Raw genomic sequence first — 14,526 nt, 5'->3', positions numbered from 1 at the left:
TTTATTTATAACAAGAATATTTGTATCTTATATAGGAAGGTTTGTATCTTATACATTTTACCCTATTCTTCTCTTGCCAGCTTCTGTGTCTCTTCTAGATGCACCTGGCCAACAAAACGGGATTCCTCACTGTATTTCATTAGATATTAACACATTAATAGCAGTTATTAATTAGTAACTATATTTCTTGTTTTATATGGAACTAAATATTGCCACTTAGCACTAGTAGCATCTTATCCCTGTTAAAGCTCCATCCAGTTCCTACCTACTAAAAGTCCCTGAAATTTTCCCTATTTCACATTTTGACCATAATCCTAAAGATTATGTCAAAACACTCTAGATGTTTTAGAAATTTCATTAGAAAAAAACGCTATGTATCATTTGAAAATATGCCTATTGAATGTATACAGCACCTGACATTTAAGACAAAAGCTTTTATTCTAATACAAGTTATTTATACAGCAGTTTTCATCTCCTTCCCATTTCTCTCATGTCCTACTCAGACGCGTCTGAGGACCAGATACCAGATTAAGAAATTTTATTGCCAACTCTTTGCATTATATTTTCTGATTTTTATTACAACACCTTGTCCTTCAGCTGGATGAACCATTACACCACTGAACTTGCTGGAAACCATTTTTATAGACAAGATATTTGAAAAGGGGCCTTTTATACTGCTATTTTACACCAGCCTGCCGCTCAAGGTGGCAGTTTGTGTCCGATGTCGCATGCCTGGTGCCAGCCCCAAGCTGGCTGCGGCAGCTAGAGACGCACACCAAGCCCGGCAGCGGCCGAGAGCCCGCGCTGTGCAGATGGCGATGCTCTCCGCCTTTCCTGCACCCGTGAGCTGGCCCTCGGGGCCGCTCGCTGGCCGCACGGCCGTTTCCTCACAGCCCGGCGCCACGGCGGCAGCCCGCCCACGCTGCCGGGAGACTACGTCTCCCAGGAAGCACTGCGGCACGCGCGCACGCGCGCCGAGGCAGGGCTCACCCGCCTCCTTTTCTTTGTCCTGAGACTACAATTCCCAGCCGCCCGCGGTGCTGCGCGGCGCATGCGCGGGCACGCTCTCCGCCCTTCCTTCCCCCGCTGCAGCCTGGCCTCGGAGAAGACGACGAAGGCGGCAAGATGGCGCTCACCAGGTGCGTGCGGCTCCTCGGCTTGTTCAGGCCGGAGGGCTGTTCTCTGCGCCCGCCGCGTCTCCCTGGTCGCTCCGAGGGCCTTCAGGCTGCGCAGAGCGCCGCGGGCCCGCCGGGCAGCGGTGCCTCGGGCGCCGCCGCTCCGTGCGGACGATGAGGCCAGGCCGGGCCCGGGGAGCGGCGGGAGCTGCTCGTTGGGCACCGCCTGCTGGGCCCGGGGCCCCTTCTCGCTCCGCCTCAGCAGGCGAAGCAGCCCCCGGCCCCCATGCGGTGATCGGAGCCCTGCAGGTTTCGTGGGGGTGGAGGCGTGTAAAAAGCCGTTTAGAGGGGCTGAAAAGTCAGAAGTCAAGAATTTGGGAGTCGAGTTTTTGCCTTTGGCCGGCAAGTGTTCAGTGCCCATGGGGAGGATGGTTGATAGATCTCTTCCTGGATGTTTGTTCTGAGAGATGAGAAGGGGAAGTGGCAGAAACTAAGGGTGTGTTTTCTTTTGCCTGACTGATAAGGGTGGCAAAGATACATAGTGGTCTGTGACGCTTCTGTTCTATCATCGGCCCACCTCTGTTCTGTCGTTGACACACTTCTGTTGCGTCACTGACACACTTGTTCCAATGTGAATATGAGTGAATTTAATATCAGATTTTATAGAAATTCTCTACAATACTGACAGAGCACAAATCACTTTTGCCCCTTTAAACTTAGAAGTTACCGTATTTTGCTTCATGAGGACAGTGCTGAAATTTTATTAACCTATATTGAGCAATGGTAGAGAATAATAAATCTAATTGTAGACTCAAGTGTAGGTTGAGTCTTGTTGAGTGAAATTCTCAAAATTAACTCTCTCTTTTTCTTTGGTGATATCTATCGATACTCAGTTTTCTACCAGCTCCAACCCAGCTGTCTCAGGACCAGCTAGAGCTAGAAGAAAGGGCAAGAGCACAAAGATCAAGACAAACTGCTCTAGTGTCATCACGAAGAGAACCTCCCCCATATGGTTACCGGAAAGGATGGATACCACGGATGCTGGAGGTGAGTGTTTAAATTCACACTGTGGTACTGTGTCTCTGTCCAAGAAAAAAAAGAAGTATGTGTTTTTGCTGCAGAAATAAATTCTGAGTGTCTTGAATGTAGCACAAGAATTGTGTGAATCCTTGCTATCTGGTGAACCTCTGTTAAACGTCATAGATATGTTCTTGGGTTGGAGGAAGTTGTTGTAGTTCATTGTGTTATTTTAAAAGTTTTATCGTAAGCAGTGTACAGTGTATTGTACAGTCTCATTCCTTTAGAAATTGTTATGAAGTAATGTGGAAATATGGAAATATTTCAGTTCACAATCTGTGAATGCAGAGGTGTTCCAGAAAAGATCTGTATTTTACCCTCTTCATTATTTGTTAAATAGATGGTCTGGATTCCAGCTGGAATAAGTAAGCAGATATATGTAACAGAATATAATTCTGTGCTTATGGGTAGCAAAAGGTAGCTGGTAGTGTGGAGGGAGAAACTTTTGTTGGAGTTGAGAGGAGATTTTTAAAATCTGCCTTTTTAAAAAAAAAAAAAAAAAAAAAAAGTATGTTACTGACAACAGAGTCTTGGATGGTAATCTTGAATGGTAGCTAGCTGTGATCCTGGGCTGTTTGGCATAACGTCAGCTGCAAGAGTTGAAATCCATTGCTCTTTCAACAGCTTTAATATTAAAGTGTTTTTGTTGTTGTTGTTGGGTGTGTTTGTTTGTTTGTTTTGTTAGAACTAATTAATTATTTTGTTCCATGTGTGTGAGGTGGGGGGAATAGGCAGATCATATATGATCTTTTTTTCTTGCTGTCATTCACTGTCATTCCTTTTTATAGGATTTTGGAGATGGGGGCGCTTTCCCAGAAATTCATGTGGCCCAGTATCCATTGGATATGGGCAAAAAGAAGAAAATGTCCAATGCTCTGGCAGTTCAAGTGGATGCAGAAGGGAAAATAAAATACGATGCAATAGCTCGACAAGGCCAATCAAAGGATAAGGTAATATTCCTTCAAATGTGTAGACTGGGAGCGTGTACCGGGGCTATTTTATATGTACACTTTGGGCGTACTTCAACTTACTGATTTGGCATTAGACAACTGCACTACCTCCTTGAGGTGTACTCCTGTTTTCTTATAAGCGTAAGAGCTGAAAAATATCAGAGTGATAGGAACACTTGGCTTAGAGAATATAACCAACTAGGACTCAGTTGCTGTGCTTGTGTCATCTTCTCTATTTTGTAATTAAAAGTTAAGATAACAGTAATGAAAGTCTATGTATAAAACTTTCATGCCTTCCTTAGCTTTCCAGTGAGAGCAGGCTTGGTCACAGAGCACATCATTTTGGTATGGCAAGTCAGGGTGGGTGAAGCACACAAAAACGCAAATTTAAATTCTAGGATAATACATCTTCTACCTTATTAATATAATATTTGATGCTTCTGTCTGTTTTCGGTATTTGGTGGGGAAGAGATTCTCTCTCTCTCTCTCTCCCTCTCTCTCTCTCTCTTTTTTAAATTGCAGCAGAAGAATTGCCAATGTTTATACTCCAAGACTTCTGTATTAAGCTTGGTTCAAAACTTCCATTTAATTTAATGGGAGCAAGCTTCAATTTCATGTACACAGTAGCCTTTCTAAAGAAGAGAAGATGACACTAGAGTCTTAGTGAGCCCTAGGTAGCACTGAGGAGAATCTGAAAAGAGCTTTAAAAGGTTATATTAGGTGATGTATGCAGCTAATTACTTTAAATATAACAATTCAATTTCTCCTGCTTTACTGTAGAGTGCCTTAAAAGCTTATGGATATGTAAGATGCCCCCTACCTTAGTAGAGAGCAGGATGGTGAGAAAGCTTTCTGAAGAGGCAAGCAAGAGGTGAACTTTGTCTCTCAAGCCAAAAATTGGGAGAGTATCTGGAGATTTTTTCTTGTTTGTTTTAACAGGCAGGATTTTATTTTAACTGCTCCTGCAATTTCTGATTGCTTAAAAGGTAGTACCAGGATGATTATAGATTTAACTAATAGTTAGTTGATTGTCAAGCAAGTGTCACATCTTGAATATCCTCATGGATACACAAGGATCTTAAGTTATTACAGTGTTCTGAAAAAAAATAGTTAAGTTGATCAGACTCCAAGCTGTCATGGGGATAGAAAAAGAAACATGAGTAGTGGCTGTAATTTTGAGAGGGCTGTCACTAAATTTTGATCAATATTTTATGTAGCATCTTGAATTACTTGCTAAGGTAAAGATGCTAAAATATTAATTACACTTACAGATTTTTGGGATTGAACTTGATATTAAGTAGAAATTTGATCTTCTAAGGTTGTGTAGTAGCTCAGAAATTCTTCTGCCTTACTTGGCTCAATTAGGAAAATGCTTCAAAGAACATGTCTTTGCAACACTTTGTGGAGCAAAATCTTCGAAGAAGTAATTGGAAAGAAGCTTGGAAAGTAATTTTTAAAGATATTAAGGTGATAATGAGGTTAAACTAAAACTGTTAACATCTGTTGTATTTGATTCATGAGGATCTGTGTCAGTGTCCATGAACTTATCCATATGACATTCTGTGAAGAAGAAATAATAGTAATTTGTGACCATACCAATCAGTATGGAAGAGATGAGTGACTTTTCCAAAACTCGAATCTGTTAATAGCAGAACTGCAATTAGGGTTTCGTAGTTCCTGACTCTAAACTCTGTATTCTGGATCAAGTTGATTCTGATCACATCCAGTTGGATGTAAATGTTGAGACTGAAGATTCAAATATCATGATTCAAGGGAGTTTTCGGGGGAAAATGATGGAGAATTAGATATTTGAAAAAACTGAAATGGAAGTAATAGAAATACTATTGCTTGATTTGTCTTAGAGGGACCTCAGAGAGTATTAGTAAACATGTCTTTTGCATCTGTTCCCTTATCCATTTAAAAATAGTTGCTTCAGAGAAGTTTCTTCAAAAAATGTGGATATAATAGAGACAGTGTGACAAACATTCTGTTTGGAACTAGCAGCAAGTCTGGTAGATGTGATATAGTGGGTGAAGACAAATCTGGACACATGACCTTGTGGATCCAACGATCAATTTCCAGGTAGCTCCAGGTGAAAGACTTCCATCACTGGCTGCGTGGCTAGCTGTACTGCTGTGCATTTTCCCAGTACCGCCCCTGTTGATGTCACTAATAGCCAGCCTAAAATAGTGCTTGGAGCATCAATAACAGAGGTGTTTTGGGGAGACTGGTGCTCAGTCTTCTTATTAGGAAAATAAGGAGGTACTTTTTCATTATGCCTTTACAGGGACAGGAAGGGGAGTGAACTTGAGAAATGGTGCTGCTAGACTTAACTTTTTTATGACAAGGATGACAACTATTTTCTGTGCAAAATTCATCTTGCTGGTCCAGTGCTGCGGCTTAGATGCTAATGGAGGGAAGAGAACCACAGATACAATGTACAGTTTTCTCTCAAGATTGTGAATGAAATTGAAATATTCACAAGAGGTAGTTGTCAGTAGGCCAGACTAAGAGAACATGAATAGAGCTAAAATAATTGAAAGTGTTCATTACTCATAACCTTTTTAATTTCTCGGTAGAGGTTTGTTTGAGAGCTTGGCAGCAATTCGTTCTGGGTTATGTTTGCCAGGCTTTGAACCAGATAATTGTCATGTACTTCAGATGATGAAACTATTCTGTTTTCTATAAAAAGAGAAAATTAAAAAGAAAGGCGTTTATTCTGTAATGCTTAGTAGTAGCTTCTTGATTTACACATAGTATTGATAAGCACTGAATATTCAGAATAAAATCCAATGAGGGGCATGACTGAAGTGTTAAAAAGTAAATCACTTTTTGTCAAGACACCTCTTATCAAGCTTCTTGTGGAACTCAGTGTGATTTAAGACTAAATCCTCCTGCATCTGATGAGTTAGGAATATTCTCTTTCTGAGCATTTTCTAAATGCTGCCTGTGAAGGTTGCTTCTGCCATAGCAGGAATTATCTAGTTGTGCCAAAACTGAAGATTTGGTTTGTGGCTAGACTTGAGATTCTGTTTTTCAGTAGCAGTCAAAACGAAGTACCTGAAATACAGGTTGATTGTTTCCTTTTTAACTTCATGGATGAAAAAGGGTACTGAATAGAGGGCATGATAAAATATGAAACAGTCTTAGGCTCTTTATCTTAGTTTAATAAAGTGAAGATTGCTGTTAAAATGAGATAAACATCTAGCAAAGCAATGCAGTGCATCTGACACTGTCTTTATTGCATCAAAAATGACTCTGATTAGGTTGTGCAACTGTGTTGAGTTTTTGATGGTGATATGAATTTTGGTATTTTCAGACTAATTTCATCCATGTTTTTGATCCATGCTTCTGATGCTTCCAGTATGTGTGCAGTGCTTGGAGGGGAGGGTTAATTAGTTGATGTAATTCATTTATATCTCAGATGTCTTTCAGAGAATAGAATATACCATAGTTTTGAAAGAATTTCTTAGAGCCCTTCCTGTGCACTTTTGTGTGTGTGTGTTTTGTTTTCTTCTTTTTCTTTTTGGGGTAATCTGAGCTCTTTTCTTATGATAAGTTTTTCATGCCATAAGACTCTTCGGACTTAGAGTTAATTACTGTAGAGGGACACTATTCCTCAGATGTTTTGAATTCAACTTCTGAGGCTCCGAACTATTACTGATATTAAAGGATTAGAAATGCTAGGAGTTGAGGATAGAAAGCAGTGAATGGCTCTTAGTACTTTGAGGTCAGTTTCATAGTTGGACGTGCGCTTCACTTGGAATAATAAGTAAGCAGCTGTCTAATACTGTTCTTCGCCTATATTTAACTGTGGGCTTTAAGGCTGGAGAAAACTAACTGCTAAGTGATCCTTGAAAACTGAAGTATAAATGTCAGTTTTGAGTATATCGTAGGAAGACCAAGAAAGGAAGGGTGTAGGAATGGAAAGCAGGAAATGATTGTGTCTAATCCCAGCTCTACTTTAATACTTAAATTGCTTCTTTACTTTGATTATTCCATTTTTAAAATAGTCCAGACTATTTTCCTATTCTATGAAGGTCAATAAAAATGTATAATTGCACTGCAGTTAGAGTTGTAAATAAGTGCTAATTAGTACCTAGAGTATAATGTAAGCTTAAAATATTTCCTTAGGAAAACTTCTATTTATTCCTACTCTTCAACACTAATAAAATATCATGTACTTCAGATTATTTACAGCAAATACACGGATCTTGTGCCAAAAGAGGTTATGAATGTGGATGATCCTGAACTGCAAAGACCTGATGAGGAAACAATTAGAGAGGTATTGTATGCATTGATGTGACTAGCTATTTGAGGTACACCGTGTGTCCTGCATATCTGATGAGATGCACACTGATATTTTTGTCTTAGATCACAGAGAAGACGAGAGCAGCCTTGGAAAAATCAGTGTCTCAGAAAGTGGCAGCAGCCATGCCAGTTCGAGCAGCTGATAAATTGGCTCCTGCACAATACATCCGGTAAGTAGTGCTGGGTGTGTCTGAGGTGCTGTTACATAGAAAATAGAATAAAACAAAGACATGCCTTGATTCCCTGAGAACAAGGCTCTTACCCTTAAATTCTGTTCTTCTGGAGGTAGTGTGAAAGCAAGTTACGTATCTTGAATTCATCTGCTAATGACAACCTAGTTTGAAGTGTGTTGAATTTTGTGTTAACATTTCAGTAGTTGTGAAACTGAGGAATTAATGTTGTTCAGCAACAAATTACAGGTTTGTCAGGGAGCACTGTAGGTCCTGCTGCCCTGGAGACAGCTTCTTCATTGGGAGTTTGTCCCTCAAACAAAGCATGCAGCAGGATTGTTCCCTTAAGTAAAAATGAGGAATTGTAAAGAATTTGGAATTATTAGGAGACTGCTACATATTTATGATGATTCTCTGCTGCAAACACAGAATTTCATTACACAACAGGGTTAAGTTTAGCCTGAGATGAATTCTGAGTATGTGAAGGGGTCCCCATAAGTGGGTCCACCATAAATGGTCCCCAAAGATTCACAAACATAAGGAAAGACATGGGTGACATGCATAGTTTATTAGTTTGTTCTTTTTCCTACCTTGGAATCTAGATGAATACGGGAGAATGTAGCCCAGGAAGGACGCTTTTTTCTGGTGTAGCTGAAGATCTGTGTTAGTTCAGTATCCTCTGTGCATTCACCAGCTCCTGTCTTTATAGTGGAAGAGTCTTAAACGAATGTGAATAATTGAATAGTGAACTGCATGAAAGCTGGGGCAGGAATGTCTGGCTGTATGCGAAGATCTGTTTTGTCTGTTTTATTCAGGTACACACCATCTCAGCAAGGTGTGGCTTTCAACTCTGGAGCAAAACAGAGAGTTATTCGGATGGTAGAAATGCAGAAGGACCCCATGGAGCCTCCAAGATTCAAGTAACTATTAAGAACTTCTTCATGGCAAATGAAGATTCTGAAGTGCATTTCCATACAGTGCTGATCATGTTTGTTTTTTAATTGTTCAGAATTAATAAGAAAATTCCACGGGGACCACCTTCTCCTCCAGCTCCAGTAATGCACTCTCCCAGTAGAAAGGTATGAGACACAGTAGTTGTTCTCAGGTTTGACTTCTGAGTGAGTTTTCAAATTCCACTTTGATATATCTCATTTCCACGCATCCTCTTGATGTGATACTAAGTGCTGTGGCTCATTGAAGGTTAAGTACAATTCTCATACATTTTAGGCAGATCTGCTTTTCCAGAGATGGATGAGCTGGCTGAGGCTCTGGCCTTGATTCCCTTATGCTGCTTGTAGACCACACTAGAGAATTTATTTGTGTTTTAAAGGTTATTTTCACTATAGGAGATGAATGTACTGGTTCATCAGTTTTCACAACCTGAACTCAGTTCACTATTCAGTTGTGTTCTGTGATCACAACTTCAGAAGGAGGTGACAATAGCTGTGTCGTAACTTTCTGTTAACAAAGGCACAGTAGGCAAATGAACATCTCCCTGCTTCACAGAAGGGTTGGGGTTTTTGTAGCTGTGTCCTGAACTTTGTACTCTCACTTGTTTCAGTAGTTTAACAGCTGCCTGTGATAAAGACAAATGTGTTTCTTTTTGCTGTAAAGCTAATGACTTTCTTTCCACTCTCAAATCAGATGACTGTGAAAGAGCAGCAAGAGTGGAAAATTCCCCCATGCATTTCAAACTGGAAAAATGCAAAGGTAAATAAATTGTCATAAATTCACCCTCTTAAAATTGCACCATGCTGGGAGACTTCTATGAATGATCTACAGCCTGAACAACACTGTTCTTAAAACTCTAGAGTTCAGAAACCGGCTGCTTCTATCATGGATAACACACAGTTATACAGCTTGTTTATTCTCTTGCCTACATTTTATACTTGTCAAATGGACAGGAGTATATTGCTGAGAGAGAATATATTACTTCATGGCAGAGATTGTGTATTTTAGAGAAGAAATAGCATTAGATAAAATCCCAGTAATAGTGCAGTATGTGGAGCCTAAAACCAAATCCGCTAGTGCTCACAGAGGAAAGCCATATAAACTGAAAGAGTGGAACGTGATCTTTAGAGAAGCAAGCAAAAAAATATTTTTTCTGATAATGCAGTCTAAATTTCCAGAGAGATCTGAAAGTTTTTCTTTTGGAATCTCTGCACTGATTAATTTTCATTACCATCTAGCTTAGCTATTTTTATTTTTTGCAAGATGATGCACTGTCCCTTTGTTGTTTTCTTTAGGTAAGATTTTTCTTATTTTAATGTTCAGAGAGAAGAGAGAATTTATAATATGTTGCAGTGCCTGGTCTAATAGTTCTGAAACTTATCAAGCTCTTGTTTTGAGGCAGCCTCTCCAAGTGGAGGAAGGAAAAGCTGCATGTTAGGATATTACTTTTTTCTGCCCCCAACACAGCTGCGTAACTGGAACTGACACTAATTAGATCAAATTTTAGGTTACAGATGCTAGAAACAAGGCAAACATTTTGTAGAGCTCTCTATAAAGAATCTTATAACTTCTATAAATATTTTTTGCTTTTGGAAGCCAAAGTCTAAATTTGGTCTCAATTTTGCTGACAGCTTTCCCCCTTTTGTCATTTTGGATCATCTAACCTTTCAGTAGGTATGAAACTAGTTCCAGGAATTTAAATTATAAGCACAAATGTTAAAATTGCTTAGAGAGTAGGAAGGCTGTTGCCTGAAGTTTTTGATACAAAGCAAAAAGCGAGCTTATTGATAAAAACTATCATTCTGTTAAAATGTTATTGTAAGGGAAAACATAATCCTAATAAGGGAAAACATGAAGAGAAGCTAGTATTGCCGATACACATCAGCAAAACGCCTAAAGCAGGTCTACAGAGATGTATTAATGATGGGCCAAGTTTTGTGGATTTTTTGTTTCATTACCTATTGCTCATTTCTGTGATTAACTCTCTGTTTCATTTCCAGGGTTACACCATTCCATTAGACAAGCGCCTGGCTGCAGATGGCAGAGGACTGCAGACAGTTCACATTAATGAAAACTTTGCCAAGCTGGCTGAAGCTCTCTATATTGCCGACAGAAAGGTCAGGTGGTTGGCTGTTCCGCTTTCTTTGTATGTTCATTTCCTTGGGAAAATCAACTGTGAATAAGCTGTAGCTCTTTATTTTGTCTTGTTGCTGTGCTGACGTAAGGTCTTTTGCCCAAGATTCTTGAATCAGTGGTTCAGCCTGGGTTCATCTGTTGGAGTTCACGGATTTTGTTTTGATGCAGGCTCGGGAAGCTGTAGAGATGCGTGCCCAGGTGGAGAGGAAGATGGCTCAGAAGGAAAAGGAGAAACATGAGGAGAAGCTCAGAGAAATGGCCCAGAAAGCCAGAGAGAGGAGGGCAGGGATCAAAACCCATGTTGAGAAAGGTGCTTTTATAAAAATATATTTTTACTTCTTTAAAGTACAGATTGGGAGAACTTACAATAGCTAAATATATAATAATATATACTGAGAACTTATAGTAGCTAAATATCAAATATAATTTTTAAGTATGATATGAGATTTGTGGGCGTTTTCAGGTTTTGCTTCCTAGATGAACAAGTACTATTAAGTTTTTGAAAGGCAAGAAAACATAATTTTGGAAATGTCTACTTCAATATCTTGTCAAAGACAATTAATTGTGGTGTAAGAAAGATATGGTTTTCCTTATGTTCTCTTCAGTTTGCATAAAATGTAATAATTTAAATAATGTTAAGGGTCATTTTTCTTCTGTAAATTAGTGCCACATTAAATTACTCTGTGAGTGACTGTGGCATAGTTCATTCAAATTTCAAATATTTATATATAATTAGCAATCTCCTATTTGTGCAGAGGATGGAGAGGCTAGAGAGAGAGATGAAATCAGACATGACCGGCGCAAAGAGAGACAGCATGACAGGAATCTGTCCAGGGCAGCCCCTGAAAAAAGGTGAGTCGCAAAAGGGAACTGCTTTTTTCCTGTACTCTCACTGGCTTAACTGACACTTAACTGTGTCATCTCTCACTCTCTCTCTTCATATAAATATATATTTTTTTTGAGAGAGAGAGAGAATTTTTGCTATGAGTATCTTCAGCGAAAAATGTCTGACCAAAGAAGTTTAGGGTTCTCCAGATGTGTAAGGAGGAGTGTGGTTTCTTTGTATTTTTACTTTAGTATTTTCTTTGATCACATCTTCAGTATATTCTGATTTTAGTTAACATGCTCACTGTGAAGATTGAAACCTGGGTCCTGTGCCTTCAGAGAGACTGGGATATCAGTGGCTGTACTTATTCAACCTATTCATTTTAATTGAGCTTAGATTTATAAGTGTATAGATAAGCCTATAAGTGTAGGCTGAAGTGTAAGTGAATCTTGTTTGGTTAAGTCAGTGAGATGTTTGAGGACAAATGATTTCTGGAGGCTTAAAATTTCTAATATCTTAAAATTAGATCGCTCAGCCTTCCTAGAATATAATTAATTACATTGATTCTTACAAAAAAAAAGTCATTTTAGACCAAGTCAGCTTGATGTAAACTGCAGATAGTGAAAAGCAAATGTAAATGTCATGCCCAGCTGAACTTAACTTTCCCAAGTGTTTTCCTTGCCAGGAGACAAATTTTACATGTTACATAGTAAGGAAGGTCAAAAGTCAAACTGAAGCTCCCAAGGGAAATTGTTAGTAACTAATACAGCATGAGGTTGCAGTTGAGCATGTAACGAAATGTCATTTATCTGAGTTAATAACATTTGATTTTTAATCAGGTCAAAGTTGCAGAGAAATGAGAACAGAGATATCAGTGAAGTAATTGCTTTAGGGATACCCAACCCCAGGCCATCCAACGAAGTCCAATATGACCAGAGGCTCTTCAACCAGAGCAAGGTAAAAATATTGTTTCCCAGCTGTGTAGTCTTCTAGGAGAAGGCCATGCCAACAGCTCACCTTTGCTTTGGGTTTATGGCTAGAGTACTGGAAGGGCTCCGTACTCATGGGTGGTGTGCATGAGCACTGGAAGGAGGCTCAGCATCACTACTGTTCATCTCCTTTCTGGCATAGCTGTTGCAACAAAGAAAGGATAATCCATATATGTATATAATGGCACTAAAGGTTTGGGCTGGGAAGTGGGAGGGGAAGCTATTTTGTCTTCTATTTGGAGTGACTCTATCTTCTGCCTAAACATACTGACTAAGAGAAATCTACTCCAGAGAGAAGCAAGTAAATACTTGCCATTGTGTTAACTTTGTATCTTTTAAGATGGCTTTTTAACAGGGTGAGGTGATCCTGCCCCTCTACTCAGCCCTGGTGAGGCCACATCTGGAGTATTGTGTCCAGTTCTGGGCCCCACAGTACAAGAGGGATGTGGAGCTGCTGGAGAGAGTCCAGCACAGGGCCACAAGGATGATCAGGGGCCTGGAACATCTGCCCTATGAGGAGAGGCTGAGGGAGCTGGGCCTGTTCAGCCTGAAGAAGAGAAGGCTGAGAGGGGATCTAATCAGTGTCTATAAGAACCTCAAGGGAGGGAGTGCAGAGGACGGTGATGGTCTCTTTTCAGTGGTGGCCACTGATAGGACTAGAGGAAATGGCCAGAAACTGAAACACCAAAAATTCCATAGGAACTTAAGGAAAAATTTCTTAACAGTGAGGGTGACAGAGCACTGGAACAGACTGCCCAGAGAGGTTGTGGAGTCTCCTTCTCTGGAGATCTTCAAAACCCGCTTGGATGCAGTCCTGTGCCACGTGCTCTAGGTGACCCTGTGTGTGCAGGGGGGTTGGACTAGATGACCTCTAGAGGTCCCTTCCAACCCTAAGCATTCTATGATTCTATGATTCAGTAAATTTATTTTCTGTTTATTTTATGTTATTCAGAGTTAAAAAGAATGTTTTAGGCTTCAAAACATCCCTGAATACTTCTGCAGTTTATTAATCAGTATTCCTAATGCATCGAATGAAGGACTTGCAAGCAGACAGAAAAGCTGATAGATCTAAGAGAAAAGCAGGCCTTCCTCCTGCTTTCACAGATTGCATAAGCTTCTGTGTGATTTGGATCAGTTACCTTAAACCATGTTTTCTAGAAGTTCTAACAAATACATATTTTGTTATCATTTTCACTTGCTATTGTAGACAGCTGTACTTGGAAGGCGGGATGAAGTACTCATTATTCTAAAAAGCCCATGGCCTGTAATTCTCCCTGGTGCTTTATGAAAGAGAAGTGTCCCTGACTGAGACTTGGAACGATTGGACTTAAGCCCATACCCAAAACTGTACATACATCCTAATTAAGTGCTTGGATGAATCTGGATCATGCTGCAAGTGTATCTTTAAGTAAATTACTTGAAGCTTTGCAGACTGTTTTGTATTATACTGCTGTTCATTTTTGCTTCTTCACAGGGTATGGACAGTGGCTTTGCTGGAGGAGAGGATGAAATTTATAATGTTTATGACCAGCCTTGGAGAAGTGGCAAGGATATGGCCCAGAACATCTACAGACCAAGCAAAAATGTGGATAAGGACATGTATGGTGATGATTTAGAGGCACGAATAAAGACTAATAGGTAAGAAAATTATTAAAGAATACTCTCTCCTAGCACTCTGCTGTGCCAAGCAACTGACTATCAACTCCCTTCTCCTTCAGATTTGTTCCTGACAAAGAGTTTTCGAACTCGGATCGTAACACCAGAGGGAGGGGGAGAGATGGACCAGTTCAGTTTGAGGAGGATCCCTTCGGTCTGGACAAGTTTCTGGAAGAAGCTAAACAACATGGTGGTTCCAAACGGCCCTCGGATAGCAGCCGCCCGAAAGAACACGAACATGAGGGCAAAAAGAGGAGGAAGGAGTAGGTTCTTCCTCTCCTTGAGGAACAAGGAAATGGACTACACCCATGGACTTCATGCAAAATGTATTTTTACTCTGTTTTG

General features: G+C 40.0%; 1 protein-coding gene across 1 annotated transcript; it reads left to right on the top strand.

Moving 5' to 3' along the window:
* Positions 1–1,075: 1,075 nt before the first annotated feature.
* SNW1 (SNW domain containing 1) lies at positions 1,076–14,490 on the top strand. The gene is made up of 14 exons (XM_088529316.1): positions 1,076–1,139; positions 2,009–2,162; positions 2,981–3,142; positions 7,332–7,427; positions 7,517–7,623; positions 8,439–8,543; positions 8,633–8,702; positions 9,268–9,333; positions 10,575–10,691; positions 10,879–11,020; positions 11,466–11,562; positions 12,376–12,493; positions 14,000–14,163; positions 14,244–14,490. Exons 1-14 carry the CDS (start codon positions 1,126–1,128, stop codon positions 14,446–14,448), a joined length of 1,617 nt encoding a protein of 538 aa, XP_088385442.1. The 5' UTR covers positions 1,076–1,125; the 3' UTR covers positions 14,449–14,490.
* Positions 14,491–14,526: the final 36 nt, after the last annotated feature.

Source organism: Tinamus guttatus, unplaced genomic scaffold (genome assembly GCF_059628265.1).
Source record: "Tinamus guttatus ecotype Peru unplaced genomic scaffold, ASM5962826v1 Tinamus_guttatus_pri_ptg000327l, whole genome shotgun sequence".
Taxonomy (NCBI): domain Eukaryota; kingdom Metazoa; phylum Chordata; class Aves; order Tinamiformes; family Tinamidae; genus Tinamus; species Tinamus guttatus.
The sequence above is the reverse complement of the archived record's forward strand: the minus strand, read 5'-3'. Positions and strand labels throughout refer to the sequence as shown.

What these genes read in the sequence shown, in the direction of transcription:
- SNW1 (XM_088529316.1), top strand. An exon ending in GCTCCTGCACAATACATCCG is followed by an intron (nt 7,624 to 8,438) that starts GTAAGTAGTGCT and finishes TGTTTTATTCAG; the next exon opens with GTACACACCATCTCAGCAAG. An exon ending in GGCTCTTCAACCAGAGCAAG is followed by an intron (nt 12,494 to 13,999) that starts GTAAAAATATTG and finishes GCTTCTTCACAG; the next exon opens with GGTATGGACAGTGGCTTTGC.